The 20,135-nt window shown below is 33.0% G+C and overlaps 1 protein-coding gene across 1 annotated transcript; it reads left to right on the top strand.

Annotated features, from left to right (window-relative positions):
• Positions 1-11,315: 11,315 nt before the first annotated feature.
• Positions 11,316-11,885, top strand: LOC131649527 (uncharacterized). Its single transcript, XM_058919287.1, has one exon. It carries the CDS (start codon positions 11,316-11,318, stop codon positions 11,883-11,885), a length of 570 nt encoding a protein of 189 aa, XP_058775270.1.
• The last annotated feature ends 8,250 nt before the right edge of the window (positions 11,886-20,135 follow it).

Below are 20,135 nucleotides of genomic sequence, written 5' to 3'. Positions count from 1 at the left end.
TCTAATAGGTGGTATAATAGTAGGGATGTAGTGATATGCATGTTAGGTTTTGGTGTAGGTTGTTTTGATTTAATCCGTTGAAATTGGTGTAGAAAATGAAATCTCGTAGCAGGAAAATGTTGCTGATTTTTCACTGTAACAATGTCAAAATCGATTTACCACTATGGGAATTTGATTTCCTGAAACGAAAAACACTTATTTTTACTGCTGACTGTTAGAAATCAATTTACCACTGTAAGAAATTAATTTCCTAAGCAAACATTGCAAAAATTGGCCTGTGGAAGTGAGGAAATTGATTTCCAGTATTGGGGAATCAATTTGCTGAAGCTGACAGCATTTTTTCCAAAACTTGTAAAATCCATAACTTTTGACTCGGGTGTCCGTTTGACACGACATTTGAACCGTTGGAAAGCTAAAAGCATTTTCTACCAGTTGTAATAATTTTGATAATAGTAAAATAACACTTTTCAGAATAATTGTGATGGGTATGTGTATGTCGGGTTTTATGTGACGAAATGTGTAACATTGTGATTGATTGTGCTAGTGTTATACAAATGATGTATGAATGTTTTTCATTATGATGATGTTGTAGGATGATGGTGTTATTGTTGGCCTTGATTGACAATTGTTGAAGTCTTATGTCTTGTTGTTTCATTATGATGTTGTTGTATGACGATGATGTTGTTGTTGGTCTTGATTGGCAACTATTGAAGGCTTATACCTTGTTGTTTCATAATGATAATGATGAGGACTTGGAATGGGACAATTGTTGAAGGCTTATGTGTTGTTATTTTATAAGTTGTTTTTGCATAGTCGATTTCCCATGCATTCATGGTTGATGAGGTAGGGAGTGGCACCTAGTATCGCGTAGATTGAGTCGGGTCTTTCTCTGATACGTAGTTTCGAGGATGAATACTTGTTTTGCTATTATGTTATAATTTTTTTGAAAGATTTTAAGAGTATTATAAACTCTCTTTTTTTGAAAACGTTGTGATGTTGGCATTTTAAGTTGTCGAAGACAATGATTATTTATGTGATTTAATTCCGTTGCAATAATAAAGTGAAGTTTAGCAATGTGATTATTTCAGCATTGGTTCATCCGTATGTTTGTGTTATGTATCTTTTGTTTAAAAGCTGAGCAAATAATATGATATTGATGATGTAGCATCATATTTGATTTTGATTGAGAATTTTTAATTACTTTAATTTTTAATTAGTTATCAATGGGGAAAATAGGGTGTTACATATGAAAGCAAGTATTGTGTACGTGGGAAACATTTTTCTGTTTGGTTCAATTCCAAAAAGAAAAACATATAAAGAATTATAGATAATATGCATTCTAATATGTGTGGGTCCCACTAAAGAGGTCTGTGTTGGTGGTTCCAAGTATTTCTTAACTTTCACATATTCAACAATCAGAGACGAAGTATTTTAAGCAATATGCTTCAAATGAAAAATTGGAAAATGGCTGTGTAAAGCTATTTCAAGTTTCTTCGTATGGAAGTCTTTTCTCTATGTCGAGTTGGAGCTTAAGTTGAAATGTTTTTAAAGTCAATGAAATAAAAACTTAGGAAAATTCGAGATATTTCGAAGATATATATTTCAACAAGTCACGTTGGTCGCGTTTCAGAACTTCGAGCGAGAAGGTTTGAATTTCAAAGTGATTCGGTTTAGCCAGTGGGACGCGTGGAAGCCTTAGAACTAAGAATCAAAGCACATGCAAAGGGGCAACGTGGCAATTCGTTAGAAAAAGATCTTTATGGTCGAATTAGTATAAATTGGGGTCTTACTGTTAGGATCCAGGGTGTTCAATTTGTACAGAAATCACTCAAAAATACTCATGTACTGGCGTAAGAAAAAGAGTTTGTTAAGAATGTATGTATGAGAAACACCGGTATTACTTTTATTGTTTTTTTTACTTTATCATTGCAATTCCTTTAAATATTCCTTTCGAATTCCTTTACACTTCAGTCGAAGTCTTTTTAGGTTTCATTTCTCTTCACAGGTCTTTTACTTTCCTTTAAACTTTAACTCGAATCTTTTATTCCACTCCTTTAGAGTTTATAGTCGAAGTCACTTTATTTACATATGACCAAAACCTTTATATAAATCTTCAATATTAAAATAAATTCAGAATATAAATTCAATCACAAAGATAACATCACTTAGACACATGTCCTAGGATCAATCTAGTCGATCCTGTAAGTTACCAAATACATAGAATTTGGAAGACCAACGGTTGTTTACCAGAAATCACTGTAAACAAGAATGTTTGGAAGTAATTTTTTGAAGTAGAAATATGAAATCTTTACCAAATTCAAGTTATGGAAGGAAGCGTTAGAGAATCAAATAGGACGAAAAATCAAGTTTTTGAGGAAAAATCACGGGAACAGAGTATGTTTATTTGAATTTCTAGAGGTTTTGTGAAGAGAACGGTATTTAAAGACATTTATTAGTTCGTAAGACACCACAACAAAAATGTATGGTAGAGAAAATGAACTGGTCTATGACTAAAAGGGAAAAATGTCTCTTGCCCAAAGTTTGGACTATTAAAAGATTTTTAGGCGCAAAAGTATTTTACATGGCGTGTTTTATTATCAATAGTCACCACATACTTCAGTGGAGGGTAAGATTGAAGAAGATGTATGGACAAGTAATCCTATTGATCTTGATAGATATTTTGCAAGGGGGTACTCGCAACATAAGGGAATTAACTACGATGATATTTTCTTTTTAGTCGTTAGAAATATTTCTATCATGGTCATGTTAGTCTTTGTAGCCAGCTGATACATGCATTTAGAGAATATATAAGGATGTGAAGACAACTTTTCTTCACGGTAATTTAGATGAGAAAATTTACATCGAGCAACCATAGGGGTTTAGCCACACTGGTCATGGAATACTAGTTGTTAAATTGGAAACTTCAAATTGGCTACAAAAGTAGTCTATAAGACATATACAAACTTCAAATTGGCTATAAAAGGTTTGTGTTTGATTTGATTGTTGCTAATCATTTATAAGATGCGAATGAACTCAAAATCATATTGGAAAAAGAGCTTGACATAAAAGAATTAATTGCTTATAAGACGAACCTTTATATGGAAATTCACAATGATATGAGTGTTAAAAAATTATTGATCTCTCAAAAAAAAAAGCCTTGTTGAAAATATGCTATACAATATTTGACATATGAGCAATTTGATGGTTGTGAGTCCATAGGCATAAACAAATAATAATGTTTAGTATTTTGTATTAATAAAAAAATAATGCTCCAATTATTGAGAGTCCTGCATATTTCTTTGAAAATTAGAGGTTGAACACTTTCTAACCGAGAATTCATATGCTTAATTTTGAGTAAACATGTGGTAACACTCGCTTGTATGTTGCTCTTGATCTAATATTTATGCTCCTCCTCGTAATTATCCATCACTAACTCCAATCTTTATCGCAATAGTTGCAATCACAATGGTCGCAACTACAACATAAAATCATGGATAGGGTCTTTCACCAAACACTAATTATATGTTCTTCTTACATGACATTGATATCTCTAAGCTACAAATATACGAATCTGCACTTTCCTTCTAATTAAATTATCAGATTCTTCATGTTGAAGTGGAGATACAAATGTAAACTAGTGAACCTGGGCGAAACAATGAACAAAGGGGAAATGAGACATGCAATTTCGAGGAGCCACATGCTGTTCTTCCATGTTTAAGATTCCAGGACCATGCTAGTAAGTGTTGAATGGAATAAAAAAAGACCATGCTAGTAAGTGTTGAATGGAATCAAATATGTCAAAGTGTATATGACCACATGACATCACAACAACAGTGCTTTTGTCGATATCAATTTATATATTCATTATGCTTTTACTTGGAATAAAATTAATCCTCCATTTGTCGATTACTTTTACATGAACTTTATTCATACAATGATAGGACCTTAAATTGGACTTTGAAGAATTTAATTATAAGTACCCCTTAGAAGAAGAATAAATTGTTAGCATAAACATCATATCCCTATTTTCTTTTGCCAAATATCATGACTATGTTTATTTTTAAGTGATACAAAACTTTTTTTATGCTCACCCACACAAATTTTCACTTTCTTTGTCTTTTTAACTTGGAACACAATCTCTCTGAACTTATATATAGATAATTTTTAGCATATTGATATTTTGTTGATTAAATCTTAGAGTGTGGGGAACTCTTGGGTTCAGCCAACACTTCTACATATCATTAAATACCGATTTGTGATTAATTTGTTTAGAGAAATTCCTCTGTTTAAGAGATCCGTTTTATTTCTCTAAAAGTTAATTGAAATATTTTTTCCCTATTAGATCATTTTTTTATATACTTCTGGTTTAATATCCATTTCTTCAATAATTTGACAATTTTTGGAAAAATCCCCTTTTAGAAAAACACTACATTACCAACTAAACTATGATTCCATTTTTTATTTACCATGTTTTATATATTTATGAATACACCGAGTTTATTTAACTATATTTTGCAACTACATTAAGTGTATTTAATATCTATTTGTTTCTTATAATTTGACATTTTTTTTGAAAAATCCTCTTTTAAAGTGACACAGAAACATTACGAACTACAGATATAATTTGACAATTTTTTCTAAAATTCATGAAGACTCTCATTTGTTGATTTAAGAGTTGAATTAAATTTTCAATTCTTAATTCTTAGATTTAAGTTTGTAATACCGTTTTCAACAAACTTTCTAAAACTTCTATATTTGAAAAAATATTCATCATTAATATCTTTATCTTCTTTGTCTCGCATATTCACAGGGCCGGCCCAATTAGGCTGAAGACTTGTTCAAAATTTAAAAAATAGACCTAAATTAAAAATGTTTATATATCAAAAATATAATTATTTACACCTCTGGCCCTTTTAAAGAAATATAAATTAGTAAATGAAAAATTAGTATCATAATAATTACCAATAAACAAAATTTCTCATGTCCTTTAATATAAGAGTTGTAGTAAAAATATTCTATAACTATATTATATCTATTGACTAACGTAGTAACAATGGAATTGACTTTCCCTTTTTTATAAGGAAAATGTATTTATAATTCAGTAACAATATGAGATGAAATTGACTTAATTGTTTATATAAGTAAAATGAAGTAATAATGCTAGATGGGTGTAACACGGATCCCACCATTATGACAACACATTAAATCACACACAGAGTTTAGAGCGCACACACGAAGAGAGCACCGCTTAGGGTTTAAAAGAAAAAAATTGGGCCCCTCAAATTATGAGGCCTAGTGCTATATAGCATGTTGCGTCGATAAATGGCCGGCCCTGCGTGTTCATATTCTCTCATTTGATACTCTGGGAAATTTCATATATCATTTCAAGAGTACCTCACATTTCTTTAGTAATTTTAGAATGACAAACATTATAAAGTCTGTTATGATCTAGAGACATTATTATAAAGTTCTTTGTTTTAAGATCTATCTCTATCTTTCTCTCTTCTTCTTTGATCCAAAGGGAATAAGGTTTATCCAATGCTTCATCATTTACTTGATGAGTAAGGTGAACTTGACCATTGACTATAGTTTTTCACAAATCATGATTTATGATTTGAAAACACATTCTAAACCTATCTTACCACTTATCAAATCTACTATAATTAAAAATTGGTGGTGTATTTAGAAAATATTTTTTGTCGGAAGTCATCTTCCTCCTTACACGATTAGTCCTGTAACATGAGTTACACTCTAATACCACTTGTTGAATTTGAGACTTCAAACACAAGAGGAGAAGGGAGTGAATTATGTGGTTCATGAGAAAATGATTTTGAAAATCCTTGAAAAATTAAATTAGAGTTCAAAAAAATCTTTAAAAACTTAACAACAGAAAAAATAAAAAGCAGAAAATAACTTGCAGAAATTAATTGAGTTAAGGGAAAAGAGAAATGCCAAATATTGTAGAGGTTCGACCAGAAAAAAAGACATATTCCTCTCTCAAGTAATTTATCTTGAAAGCTTCCAATAAACGTTGAGAGTTTTTAGTAGAAAAGACTCATGAACCCTCTTATAACAGGTTAATCTCAAACCTAAACTTGAACTGAATAACACTTTCTCAAACCATAGCTTTTATTAGGTTTAGCTTTCCATCCGAATAAATTCCTAGATGAATAATATTAAACGGGGTGTATAAAAAAGTTTTCCTTGGTGAACTTACAATTCTACTATTTTCATAAGTACAATTATATTCTAACTCACAAAAGGACTATTATCACAAAAGCACTTAGACTAAAATATTAGGGAGAGAAAATGAAATAAGACTTTAGAGAGAGGGGGATAGAGAGAGAGAGAGAGGAGTGTCAGAACACGTTTCTGGATGAAATAAAATGAGAAAAAGACCTCTAATTATAGGCTAGAGGTTGGTTCAAAAAAGAATTTTCAATAAATGCAATTTATGACAGTCTAATCAACTGACACATATTCACAATCAATTAGAAGTTTAAAAAATTATCAGTATTAAGTTTATAAAAGGAAGGAAAAGATATCTAGACGCTGCATATCCTTAAGGTGTTGTCCCAATCGCTTGTTGCTCAATTATGAGTAGGGGTTAATGGATCTGAAAAATCCAATTAAACCGACAATCTAAACCAAACCAAACTAAAATAAAACCGACAATTAATGGTTTGGTTCTAAAACCGAACCAACCTAATAAAAATCGATATGGTTTGGTTTGATTCTCAGTTTTAATTTTTAGGAACCATCGAACCGATGAACCGAACCATTGGAAATAATGACGCTTTAAATATTTTATTCCACCCATAATTAAACTCAAATTTTTAATGGTCCAACCATTATTCATCTTTGTTTACCCTTCCTTCCTGCAAAGCACATAGCTAGAACCAAACTTTAAAATATAATAAGTAGAAACCATAAGCCACAAAAAAATGCTTTCACTGAACTAAACTGCTGCTCCAGCTCCCTGTAACCATTGTTCCTCTCACTACCATCATTTTGATATGTTATGGTTGTCTTCTTCGTGTTCAAGTTCTCTTCGTTAATTTTCATATATTTTTAACCTTTTTTGTTGTTTCTTCTTCAACACTATTCTTTCTAGTAGTCTTGTTACAAAATAGTTATTATGCGTGTTTGAGGTGTGAAACATGTTAATTGATGTGTGTTTTTTTTTTGTTCTATATTTTAAGCTTTGAAATCCCTTTCCAACATTCTGATGTAAAGTGTTAACTTTTATATTTGATAGTGAACGAAATCATGTAACTCTTTTGTATGGATTAAGAGCAACTTCTAATTTGTTTAAAAAAATAGAGTGAAATAAGTGACATAAAATGCATTATTTTAAAAATTAATAACATAAAATACACCAAAAAAACACGATTGTGGAGAATATACTAACGAATATAATGTTTTTAATTTTAAGCATTATAAACCGATCATCCAATCCAAATGAAACTGAACCAAACCGGTTAGTTTGGTTCAGTTCCATTTTTGAAAAATATTGAAAACCGAATCAAATCAAACTGATGGAAATATCAACAGTTCGAACCTTTTTTTGATTAAAAACCAGTCCAAATCGATCCGATTACACCCTTAATTATTAGATGATATAATCTATTAGGCAAATGTTCTAACTGATTAGATAAGTCCAAATTTTGCGTATATCTATTATAATTGCTCATATTTCATAGCGCACGACTTCAAGATATTCTTAAAGGTAATTTCTTTTGGTAAAAACGTTTTGAAAAATATTTTAGTCCGTATGCTTTAGCAATGTGCTTTTACGATAAATTACTTATGCTTTAGGCAGTCAAAATGAAATTTAAAACAAACAATATATGGCAAACGAATAAGTTATAGCTCTTGGTTATTATATCAAACCGACATAAATATTTTTTCTCTCAATTATTAACAAAAACCGAGAAGTATGTGGCACGCTACATAGCTTTTAAAATAAAAGTTATTGTTGATAGGGATCGAACCAAGAATATTTTCAATTGTCCCTTCTGTTATTCTGAAACCATATCAACTTCATATTACTCTTCATTCAATAAAAGTCTCCTCGGATAGCCATCACGTTTTTTGAAATACAAGTTAATGAAAACGCGACTCAAATTAGTTTTTCAGGACTAAATCAAATCACAAATAATTGTACTGCCACCGTTTCAAAATAAAAAAATTTTAAGGTTGTTGCACACCGATTAAGAAAAAGGCTAAATTACCTCCTGGGTCCTTTAAGTTATTTAATTGTAACAAGTTAGTCCTTTATGTTTTAATTGTAACAAGTTAGTCCTTTTTCGCTACATGTTAGTCCTTTATGTTAACTAACGTTTGCACCATTAACGTTTTTCTCAAAATCCTTTCCAAAAAAGCTGAAGAAACATTAAAGGTACTGATATATCACATAACATAGGTGATAGAGCATCATTGGATCATATAATAAAATTTTCAGAATTGTTTAGTGCATAAAAGTATTTTTAAACTAATTAAAATGCATGCAAAAGAAAAAATTAAAGAAAAATAGTAAAACAGAAAATAAAATTCTCATAAAATTACATGAAGTGTAAAATGAGAAGCAGTATTTTTAGAAATTTTTTCATAATTTTTGGACCAAAAACGAATTTAATATGAATTTTAGAAGTTAGAATAAATGTAATAGAACAAAATAAAGTAGAAATAGGTCAACGGTGCATGCGTTAATTAACATAAAGGACCCACATGTAACGTAAAAAACATAAAGGACCGAATTGTTACGATTAAATAACTTAAAGGACCCTGGAGGTAATTTAGCCTAAGAAAAATAATGAGTGAATAATTAAATGTAATAATTTTATAAAACTGCCTTAACTACTATTGGTTGTCATAAAAGAAAGTATGATATAATAGCTTGAAAGTAGTGTAGAAAAGGGTAATGTTGGTAAAAAATAATTAATGTTGCATTGAAAACATAAAAAGACTCTTATTTTAGGATAAATTTCTTTACCTATAAAAACTCTTATTTAGAGATCAAGGGAGTATTTGTAATTTATTGATGCAAAACACCCTTTATTATTAAAAGACATAAACACATGGAAATTCTCTTTAGAAAAGAACATGGAGGAAACATTGACAAAATAAATGAGCATCCAATATCGAGTAGCCACACTACAAGTGGTAAATGGAATCAAATAAGTTGAAGTGTGTGACCTAACACTTAGAGGAATTTTTCATTCTTACAATGACAGGACAGGACTATAAGAAATTGAGTAGGGATCTTTTGCAAGAATTCTCAAAATACCATATCCTCATTTCCTCTTGCCAAATAACCTGACTATGTTCATTGTGCAATGATAGAAAACTAACTTCATGAATGCTTACAATCTCTCTCTACTTTTACTATATATAGAGCATTAGCTACGCATTATTTTGAGCAGATTAATTATTTGTTGATTGTATCTTAGAGTTCCTTTGAACGCTTCATGCATGAGATGAGACTATCTATTTGGTCTAAAGTCCATTAGAAAAGATAGTTCATTTTTCTTCAATGAAGTGTTTGGGGGAACTCTTGGATTCATCCAACACTATACACATCTTTGAATACCAACAGGTGAGTAATGTGTTTACAGAAATTCTATGTCCAATTAAGAAACTGTTAGCAAATTAATGTTTATGTTGATTTTCAAATTTGAATTATATAGAAGTACCGTTGGATCTTACCTTGAAAGACTTTGAGTAAGTAATTTTGCAAATTATTCAACCCAATTATAACTTTTATGAATTTAGTAAAAATTCTCTATTATATTTATAGTAAATTTTGTTATGTAATTTTTCTTTTTGAACTTTAACTCGGTTCTTTGTTGTTGTTGAGAGAACTTGGGTTCTCCTTTTTCAATAGAAGTTTATATATATATATATATATATATATATATATATATATATATATATATATATATATATATATATATATATATATATATATATATATTTATATATATATATATATATATATATATATATATATATATATATATATATATATATATATAGACGTACGGTTCAACTCATCTATCAACTTCTTTATTTTCGTTTTCTTGTTCCTCCATGAAAATTTGAAATGTTCTTACAACTTGTATTTTTCATTTAAGAAATATATGTGTGGGTCCAAAGACATCTTGAAGTCTTGCAACACTCCCAAACATGAAAATCTTGATTTTTCTACGTTTTGTAGTAGTAGTTTCTACCATTTCCATTTCTTATGCTGTTTTTCTTTTGAATTAAACCCCTTTTAATGTGTACTATTGTCCTCATTCACTATGGGTTTAGGAGCTTTATAATTTTTAAGATTAACTTCCCTGCACATCTATTATTATCTATATTAAAACATACTCCAACATATTTGGGACATAAAATTATTTTTGCCACATAAAATCATTTTTGTCATATTTCTCATATTTCTTTATAGAATCTTCTAAAATGTATCTTTATTTTTCAAAAGTCAAAATCAGATTGTACACCAATGAAATCATATCTAAAAAATCATTTTAATTATTTCAATTACATAAAGTATGAAAATAGACTAAACACAACCATACAAAGCGTGGGTCATATTCTAGTTTTAAAAATTCTTTGCACACTCTAGTTTACATTTTCTCTGCATTTTTATAATTTCTAGCAAAAAAAATATCTCAATTAGAGCATGTATTGTTATAATTTCTATTCAATTTTCAATTTTAATTGTTCATCATATTTTATCTATTTTTAATTTCATTCTAGGCTTACATTTACTACTTCTAAAATTAAAATTATGCTTGCTTTTAACTCAAATATGTGTGAGAAGTTGTATCTAAATTTTGGATCAAGAGAACTGTCCAAATGATAAATTCTCATGTAAGCTTTCAATTCACTATCTTTTAACGAGTATTTGTGTGCTCGCTTTGGTATTTTTTGGGTCTATAATATATATTTCTAAGAAAGGTTTAAAATATGACTCATCCGTATTGGACACCCACAAAAATACTCACAATAGATAGGGTAAAAACTAACAAATATAAATACGGATATGAACTCAGACTATTATTCACTAAAATAAGCGGGAATAAATACATTACTATATGAAAGAAGGTTCTTTTCTTTAGGATAAGATTATGCGCTGCCAAAATTAGGTGTGATCCTTTTATCTATTCATTTATGCAAAGGACAAATTTTTAAAATAAATTGAGAAATGAGAGTTTACGTGAGTGGGTCAAAGGCATAAATCATAGTATGAAGTTTTCCTTTATAAATATTTTAATCAATCTAAAATCACTTTAACCAAATCACTACTAATGGGAAGTGTTTCAATTTCACCTTTCCTCTTTGTTATAGTGGCGAAAGGTTTGAAGGGATTGGTTAATAAGGCCATTGAAAATGGAGATTATGTGGGATGTAACGTTAACGGAAAATGCTTTATTGACATCCTTCAATTTGCGGACAACACTTTGTTAGTAGGGGAGGGAAGTTCGAAACATCTTTGGGCAATCAAGTCGGTCTTGAGGGATTTCGAACTTGTATCGGGTTTAGGGATCAACTTTTATAAAAGTAAACTTATTGGCATCAACATCAATCCAAACTTTTTGGAGGTAGCCACGTCGTTTCTTTCTTTGAGGAGTCCGCTATTGTTAAAGTTTAAGAAGAGGTTGTCGAGTTGGAAGGGTCAGATGCTTAGTTTTGGGGGAAGGATAACTCTTTTAAAGTTGTTGTTGGGTAGTCTAGCTATCTTTACACTTTCATTTTACAAAGCTCCGATGAAAATTATTAGGAAGATCACTAAAATTCAAAGAAATTTCTTTGGGGCGGATTGGAGGATAGAAGAAGGATACATTGGGTGTGTTGGAAGGATGCTTGTCTTTCGATAGATAAAGGTGGTCTCGGTTTCAGAAGAATAGAGGATTTTAACTTGGCTCTTCTCAATAAGTGGAGGTGGAGAATTTTAGAAGAATCTAACGGTTTGGAGTATAACATTTTGAAGGTGCGTTACAAAGATATTAATTTGAGGGTTGTGAACGGAGGGGGCTTTCAAGAAACTAAAGTTTCTAAATCTTCATGGTGGTATGATATCTAAATACTCATGGTGGTCAAATATCAGTTCTTTGGATAAAAACCTTCGGAGGATATTTTTTCTAGAAATTATAGATTTTGCGTTGGAAGTAGTTATCCTATCTCGTTTTGGCACTCACTTTGGTTGGATGCCAGTATTCTTAATGACTTTTTTCCCATGCATTTGGAAATCATCAAAATTTAATGCAACTCAATTCATTTGCAACTAAAATGTGACTTTGTTTATTGTACAGATTCCTGTCTAGAAGAGACTTTGTTTCTTGTACAGATTCCAGTCTAGAAGAGACTCTGATCACCCTCGAGACCTTTTGAAGCCATCGGCTCGAAATTAATCAATTGTTTCATAATAAATAAAGAACTGTTTCTCTTTGAACTAGTTGAAGGTAATACTCATCAATATTGTTCACGTTTTTAAGTATACTATCTGTGCTTGTGTTGTATTTAATTAGGCGAATCTCTATAAAAATATCTTCTCACATGATTATTCTATAATAAAATTAGTAAGAGTATTTTGAATTCTACTTTAAGAATATTTTCATATTTCTTTAAATACCATCACTTATTACTTTGTTTAAGTAGTATTGCAAGCATAATATTAGTATAAATAAGGAGGGGAGCATGAAAATTGTTTTGGCTTTTGCTATGTTCATATTTATAACATAATTATTTGATTCATTAAGACTAAATTGACTACAATGATTATTGACTACCATGTGATTATTTGAGTGTTAATGTTTTCATCTTTTTACGGTTACTTTGAATAAAATATAGTATCAATTTATTGCATAGAAAAATTACAGTTGCAATTTGTCAATGAAATTTAGTAAGTTTTTATTTAAATTCGAAATAAATTAGCTGGGGATTTATCTGCGGATTCTAGATTTGGCAGATTTATCTACGAATACGAATTATTGCGGGTTTACCTACGAATTTTGTTTCCTGCGAGTTAACCTGCAGATTTACATTACCCACTAATATTTTTGCTGGAAACCAGAAGTGGCAGGAAAACTGTTTTCTGCGGATATTAACATATTTGTAGATAAATCCGCATGAAAACAGAGTATTTCTAGTAATGGATGATGATGAAAGCTATTAGGATCAATCGTGATGAAACAATATTGAACTTTTTTGCATTTAAAGTTGTTGTTGGTATGTATTGATATTCAAAACCTCGAAGTATTGTGGAAGACAATAGTTCCGTGTAGAATTAAAAAATTTATGTGGAGAATGCTTATTTCAAGAATACCAACGAAAGACATGTTGATCAAGAGAGGTGTTGCTATAGAATCCCAAAATCTTCTTTGCGAGTTTTGTGGGAACCAACCGGAGAATGTGACTCACTTGTTTTTTTCTTGTGAAGTGTCGAGGCATGTTTGAGGTAGGAGTTTTACGTGCATGGGGGAAGATTTACCGATTAACTTTGAGGAGTTTTTGGATTTTAATGTCACTCAACAAAAGGTGAAGAATACAGACGCGAAGATAAAGATCAATACAATATGGATAGCGACAATGTGGAGTCTACAGTTGAAGAGGAACGCAATGATTTTTGAGACAGCTCATTATAGCTTCGACGTGGTTTTCTCAAACGCTATGTACTTTTCTTGGAGTTGGTTGGTTAATTGTAATCCGGTGTTTTTTCATTGTTTTTACGATTGGTTCATAAAACCTTTGGGATGTTTTATTCACTTGTAATGGTGTTTTTGTTGTAAGGGTTGCACCCCTAGTGCGATTAATTATATGAAATGGCCTATTGAAAAAAAAATTACAACTTTAGTAATTTAATTTACCACCATGAATTACAATATTACCTACTTTATTTCTTATAATTTAATTGTATTAGCTTTTATTTTAACTAATAGAAAATTTGTATGTTTATTTGAAATTTATAATATTATAGTTACTAGTGTGTATACCCGCTCAAGGCACGGGTTTAAATTTACTATGATTGATTCCAATCGGTATGACTATAACTAAATTTAAAATAACTATATAATGATAAAGAATATACTAACTCACGGCCTTGAATTGTCTCCGTGCGAAGAATGGGATAAAAGGATTCAATAGAATGGTATATATAATAAAAATATTTTCTATCATTTCAAAGTATGGTTGAGGAGTTTCTGTTTGAAACGGAACCGGCGGAGGACGGTGGTTCGGTGAGTGGTTCCGATGACTCCCCGGAGTGGAGTGAGGACGAGGTCAATGAGCTATTCGAGGAGGGGAAAGTAGATGGTTTGTTTGATAGCAACGTGTCAAAGGTTGGTGGTACTTTTTCGTGCAAGTCAACCTCGGAGGCGGCGGAGGCAGGAGATTCAGGGGATGTAGGGGTAATGGGCACAGTGCAGGAAAAAGGTCCTATACTAGAGGCTACTATGGATGATAGGGATGGAACATCTGCTTATCTTGAGGCGCGTGCCGATTTGTTGTTAAACAAAGGGCACAAAGGTCAGAAATGTGCTGATCTAAATGTTTTGTCTCATACTGCAAAAAAATCCTCGGCGTGGAGCGGACAGCTGGCTTCCAATTTAAAGGGGTTTGAAGAAAAGATTTTGGGCTCTAAATTGGGCCAAAAGGTGGACGATGGAAATGGCCCAATGGAAATTACAGATCTTATTTCCAGGTTCCATGATAGGGAAGCCCAAGGGGTTTTTGTGGGAGCCCAGCATACGGAGGAATCTAGGGATTCTATTGCTTCTTTCAGCCCCATTTCTTCTCCGATTGAAAGACATAAGGGACAGGGGGCAAAGAAGAAGTCTCTCGAATGCAATTCTGGGTTCTCAGGGGTTTTCGCGTCTGATTCAGATGTTGACAGATGTAATAGAAGACTGCAAGAGAGCATTCATACGGAGATGGCGGAAGTTGTGTGGAACAAAGCTCAAGCTTTGGGCATTTCGGGAGGTGGGTCTGTTTCACATCAAATTGCGGCAATCAGGAAATTGGAAGAGGCTGCTCACAGAGTCAGAATTTTGAAGGATGCTTCTAACAACAAGGTTGATCAATGATTGTGCTCTCTTACAATCTGCGGGGGTGTGGGAGTGCTGTCAAGAGAAGGAGCCTCCGTGATCTGATTCGCAATGTGCAGGTCGATGTGTGCTTTATCCAAGAGTCTAAACTTGGCAATTTTGATACTGTGAATATTCAGTCTTTGTGGGGTGACAAAGATTTAGGTTGGAGTGCTAAGTGGGCTGTGGGAAGATCAGGTGGGATTATCACAATGTGGAAGGAGGGTTTGTTTGATGTGCTTTTTAGTTTTTCTGGCGATGGTTTTTTGGGGATTGCGGTGTCTTGGCAAGGGAAACGCCTTTATTTGGTCAACATTTATGCCCCTTGCTCGTTGGACAGGAAGAAAGAGATGTGGAGGGTCTTGAGGGAGAAGCGTATGTGTTTTCAAGAGGGCCTCTGGTGTTTTGGGGGAGATTTCAATGCTGTGAGCAATAGAAGGGAGCGGATTGGCACAGGCACTTATTGTAACGTCGGTGAGATTCAGGGATTCAGGGAGTTCATAAACTCCATGGAGCTCATAGACCTTCCAGTCATTGGTAATCGGTTCACCTGGTTCAATCTGGCTGGTGATGCGTGTAGCAGGCTCGATAGATTTTTGGTTTCGGAGGGGCTTTTGGAGCTGTGTGGCTGGGACAGACAGGTGGTGGGGGAGAGAAGTGTGTCTGACCATTGTCCTATATGGCTTAATGGGATGAAAAAGAACTGGGGTCCAAAGCCTTTCAAGCTGTTCAAGTGCTGGCTTAATCATGAAGGATTCAAAACTTTCGTGGAGGATTGCTGGATTTCTTTGTCTAATATTCGAGGCAGGCCTGGATTCATATTGAAAGAGAAGCTCTTCAAATTGAAGCACATGATTAGGATCTGGAACAGGGAGGTTTTTGGCATTTTAGATCTTGACGTCAACAATGCTATTTGCAACTTGAATAAGCTGGACACAGTGGTGGCTGATTTGGAGAGGGGTGTAGCGGTAGATGTTTGTGAAGCTAGGGGCGTGGCATCCAAGGCTATGTGGGAGGCTTCTAATATTAGGGAGAGCATTTTAAGGCAAAAATCGAGAAGCAAATGGTTTATGGAAGGTGATGTTAATTCCAAGTACTTCCACAGGGTTATGAAGGGTAGATGGAGGAGCAACAATATTGTTGGTCTTAGTTCTGATGATGGTATTCTGACAGAGGTGGAAGAGATTAGAGGTGCGATTTTTAATCATTTTGCCAATAGATTCTTGGAGGTTGATGAGGTGCGCCCGGTGCTTGGAGGAGTTTCTTTCAATTCGCTGTCTGTTGAGGACAGTGCCTATCTTGAGGCTCCTTTTACGGTCGAGGAGATAAAGGAGGCTGTGTGGTGCGGGGATTGTGAGAAAAGCCCAGGTCCCGATGGGTTTCCGCTGGGTTTTCTGAAATTTTGCTGGGGTTTTTTAAGCAATGAGGTGATCACGTTTGTTCAAGATTTCTATAGCAGAGGCAAGCTCCCAAAGGCTGTCACTGCTTCTTTTCTGGCTCTGATTCCTAAAACATCTAATCCTCAAAGAGTGAAGGATTTCCGGCCCATTTGCCTTATAGGATGCTTGTATCGGTTGCTGTCTAAGCTGTTGGTGGGAAGGTTGAAGAAGGTGATGGGGAAGCTGATTTCTTCCAATCAAACAGCTTTTATCGAAGGAAGGCAGATGATGGACGGGGTGGTGGCTCTCAATGAGACGGTTGACTTTGCTAAGAGGAATGGAAGAGAGTGTATGATCTTAAAGATTGATTATGAAAAGGCTTATGATAGCGTGTCGTGGAATTATCTTAGATACTTGTTCAGACGGATGGGGTTTGGAAACAAATGGTGTGGTTGGATGGAAGCAATGGTTTTCTCGAGTAATATTTCTGTCCTTGTCAATGGATCACCTACGGCTGAATTTTGTGCCTCTCGCGGCTTGCGTCAAGGGGATCCCCTATCCCCTTTTCTTTTCCTTATTGCTGCCGAGGGTTTAACAGGTTTGATGAGAAATGCTAGAACTGTTGGAGGGTACCAAGGTTTCCAGTTTAATCAACATACGCAAGTAGATCTTTTGCAGTTCGCGGATGATACGGTGTTGCTGTGTAATGGAAAGGCTGATAATTTGTGGTGTATTAAAGCTGTCCTTCGTGGCTTTGAACGTGCTTCTGGGTTGTGCGTGAATTTCAATAAAACAAGGTTGTACGGAATCAATGTGGCGAGTGAAGATCTCCGGGCAGCAGCTAATTTCCTTTCCTGCTCAACGGGTTGCGTCCCTTTCAAGTTTTTGGGCTTACCGGTGGGAGCGAATCATCGTAGGAAAAAAACGTGGGATCCGATGTTGTGTAAGCTGGAATCTAGACTGAGTTCCTGGCAGGGGAGGCACCTTTCGCTTGGAGGCAAGGTAACTTTAATAAACTCTGTTTTAAACAACATTCCTATTTTCTGGCTTTCTTTTTTCAAGGCGCCGAAGGTGGTGTGGGAGGAAATTACGAGAATTCAGCGGTCATTTTTGTGGGGAAAACCGAATGATGATAAGAGGCGTATGGCGTGGGTTAGTTGGGATAAGGTTTGCTTGTCTAAGGAGGATGGAGGGTTGGGAGTTAAGAATGTAGAACTGTTCAACTTGGCCTTGATTAGCAAGTGGGGCTGGCGGTGCTTGGAGGATAGGCAGTGTGTGTGGTCTGATATTTTGGCTTTCAGATACGGAGGTGGTGAGCAGCGCATCCGTGAGGAAGTTTCGAGCTACAGACTGCAAAAAGCATCCTTATGGTGGCGTGACATTAGGACTGTTTGCAGAGGTAAAATTAACGACCAGTGTTGGTTTCTGGATGCTGTTTCGCGAAACACAGACGGCGAGGTGGTTTGGGACAGCGGCAACGATGGTTTCTCGGTCAAAAATGTGTATAATATTTTGTACTCGTCTTGGTGTGAGGCTTTTAGGCTGGATGATTGTAAGGTGCAGGTGATCCAATCGGTTTGGAGGGCCAAGGTTCCGGAATCTGTCAAGTGCTTCGGATGGCGGTTTATTCTCAATAGTATTCCCACTAGAGAGGAGCTAGGGCGGAGAGGCGTGCTGCTTGGAAGTGATTCGGTGGTTTGCCCTTTATGTAATACAGTTTCGGAATCAAAAGAACATCTTTTTCTCCTGTGCGTCGAATCTGGAAAGGTTTGGAAGAAGGTGTTATATTGGCTGGTGAGAGAGGAAATGGACATTGGTATAGGGATCTTGGAGATGGACATTTTCGAGCTTTTCTCGAGTTTTTTGGAGGTCTGTGTTCGTGCTCCCCTGGTTCCTTTTTTCTGGCTGCTTATTTCGTGGAATATTTGGAGAGCTAGGAATGAGTTGGTTTTTTCCAACAAGGCGTGGGATGTGTCGCGTGTTGTGAATTGTATTAAATCCATGGGGTGGGATTGGTTTTCTTTTTTAGTTACCAAAGGGCCCGAGTGTGACCGGGGTACCTGGTTAGACAATCCGTCATCGTTGGTGGGTTTCTAGGTGGTTCTGCTGCTTTTGTTTGTTCTTTGTATTTGGGTTGGCACCCCTTGTGCTCTTTAAATACAAAGTGGCTTATCAAAAAAAAAATAAAAAATAAAAAATATTTAATAATTCATTTATTTTCCCAAAATATTGACTTTTGGGATAGAATTTTTTACAAAGGTACATAACATTCATATACTATGAATTTAAATTAACAAAAATATAATATGAATATAAAATTCATATATTATACATTTACATTTATTCATCTTTCTTATAAATATTTAATACATAATAAAATAAATTAAATATATAATTATCTATTTATTTTTTCATAAGAAAGTTGTGATTTCTATACATCATAATTATCTTACATTTTTTGTTAAAACAAATATTATATCAACTTTTAGTATAAATGTTACCATTTTAGAGGACTCATGCACCCTAGAATCCTCACCTTATTTTTTAAATCTTTTCCCTTTGAGTTTGATTTTTTAACTATATTTTATTATAAATAATAATATGTAATAATGGTAATATTAATACGTAATAATAATACGTAATAATAGTTGATTTAGGGATAAAAATATATTATTTCATTCACTACAACAAAGTAACAATTAAATTCAGATTTTATCATAACAATCAAAAAAAATTAGTTAGTTTGTATTAAATAAAATAAGATCTTTTTGTGTCATACATTTTTGGTTCTATTAATCAGTATATTTTTTTGTTTAATACTCCCTCCGTCTCATAATAAGTGTCTCATTTGCATTTTTTTCTTGTCTCAAATTAATTGTCCATTTACAATTTCAATGCATCAATCATGCTATTCAACTACTATTAATAGGGGTATTCTAGTAAATGACATTAATTTTTTTACTAAAACCAACACATCCAATCATTTTCTTAAAAACCGCGTTTTGCTCAAATAAGACATTTATTATGAGACGGAGGGAGTACTAATTATAAAATCACTATTGTCAAATTTAATACAACATTAACGTTAAAATTAATAATATATTTCCTCAAATAAGTGCATTATTTGTATTTAATCTATATTGATTTATTTTTATGTTTTTTATTCTACTATTATCTACTATTTAAATTAAAAAAATAAAATTGACTTCATCATTATCACTGCCTTACACATTTTTTTTTATATGACTGGGCAAATAATTATGACTTTTACACGAAAAACGGTTAATAAAAAAGAATTTATTTCTTCTATTACCAATGCAAAAACTTTTTGTTACTGATGCAAATGCATCAACTCTAAATATTAACTCTTGCTTTAATGCCTAAAAAATCTGACAAAGTTTAAAAAAAAAAAAAACATCATTACATTATCTATTTGATTTCAATTTATAGTCTAATATTATTTTATTTTATGACTCCCTAAATTCCAATTTTTCCTATTTTGTCATTGATTATTGTTCTTATAAGTGGAAAATTATAGATATTTTTCAACCCCATTCATTTTTTTTATTTATTAAATGTTTCTTTATTAATGGAATTTAAATTTAAAACCATAATGTGAAAAATCACCTTTTATTAATAAGTTATATGAATTTGAAATTAAATTATC

The sequence above is a fragment of the Vicia villosa genome, linkage group LG2 (assembly GCF_029867415.1).
Source record: "Vicia villosa cultivar HV-30 ecotype Madison, WI linkage group LG2, Vvil1.0, whole genome shotgun sequence".
In the NCBI taxonomy this organism is placed as follows: Eukaryota; Viridiplantae; Streptophyta; class Magnoliopsida; order Fabales; family Fabaceae; genus Vicia; species Vicia villosa.
This window is presented reverse-complemented; position numbering and strand designations above follow the sequence as displayed.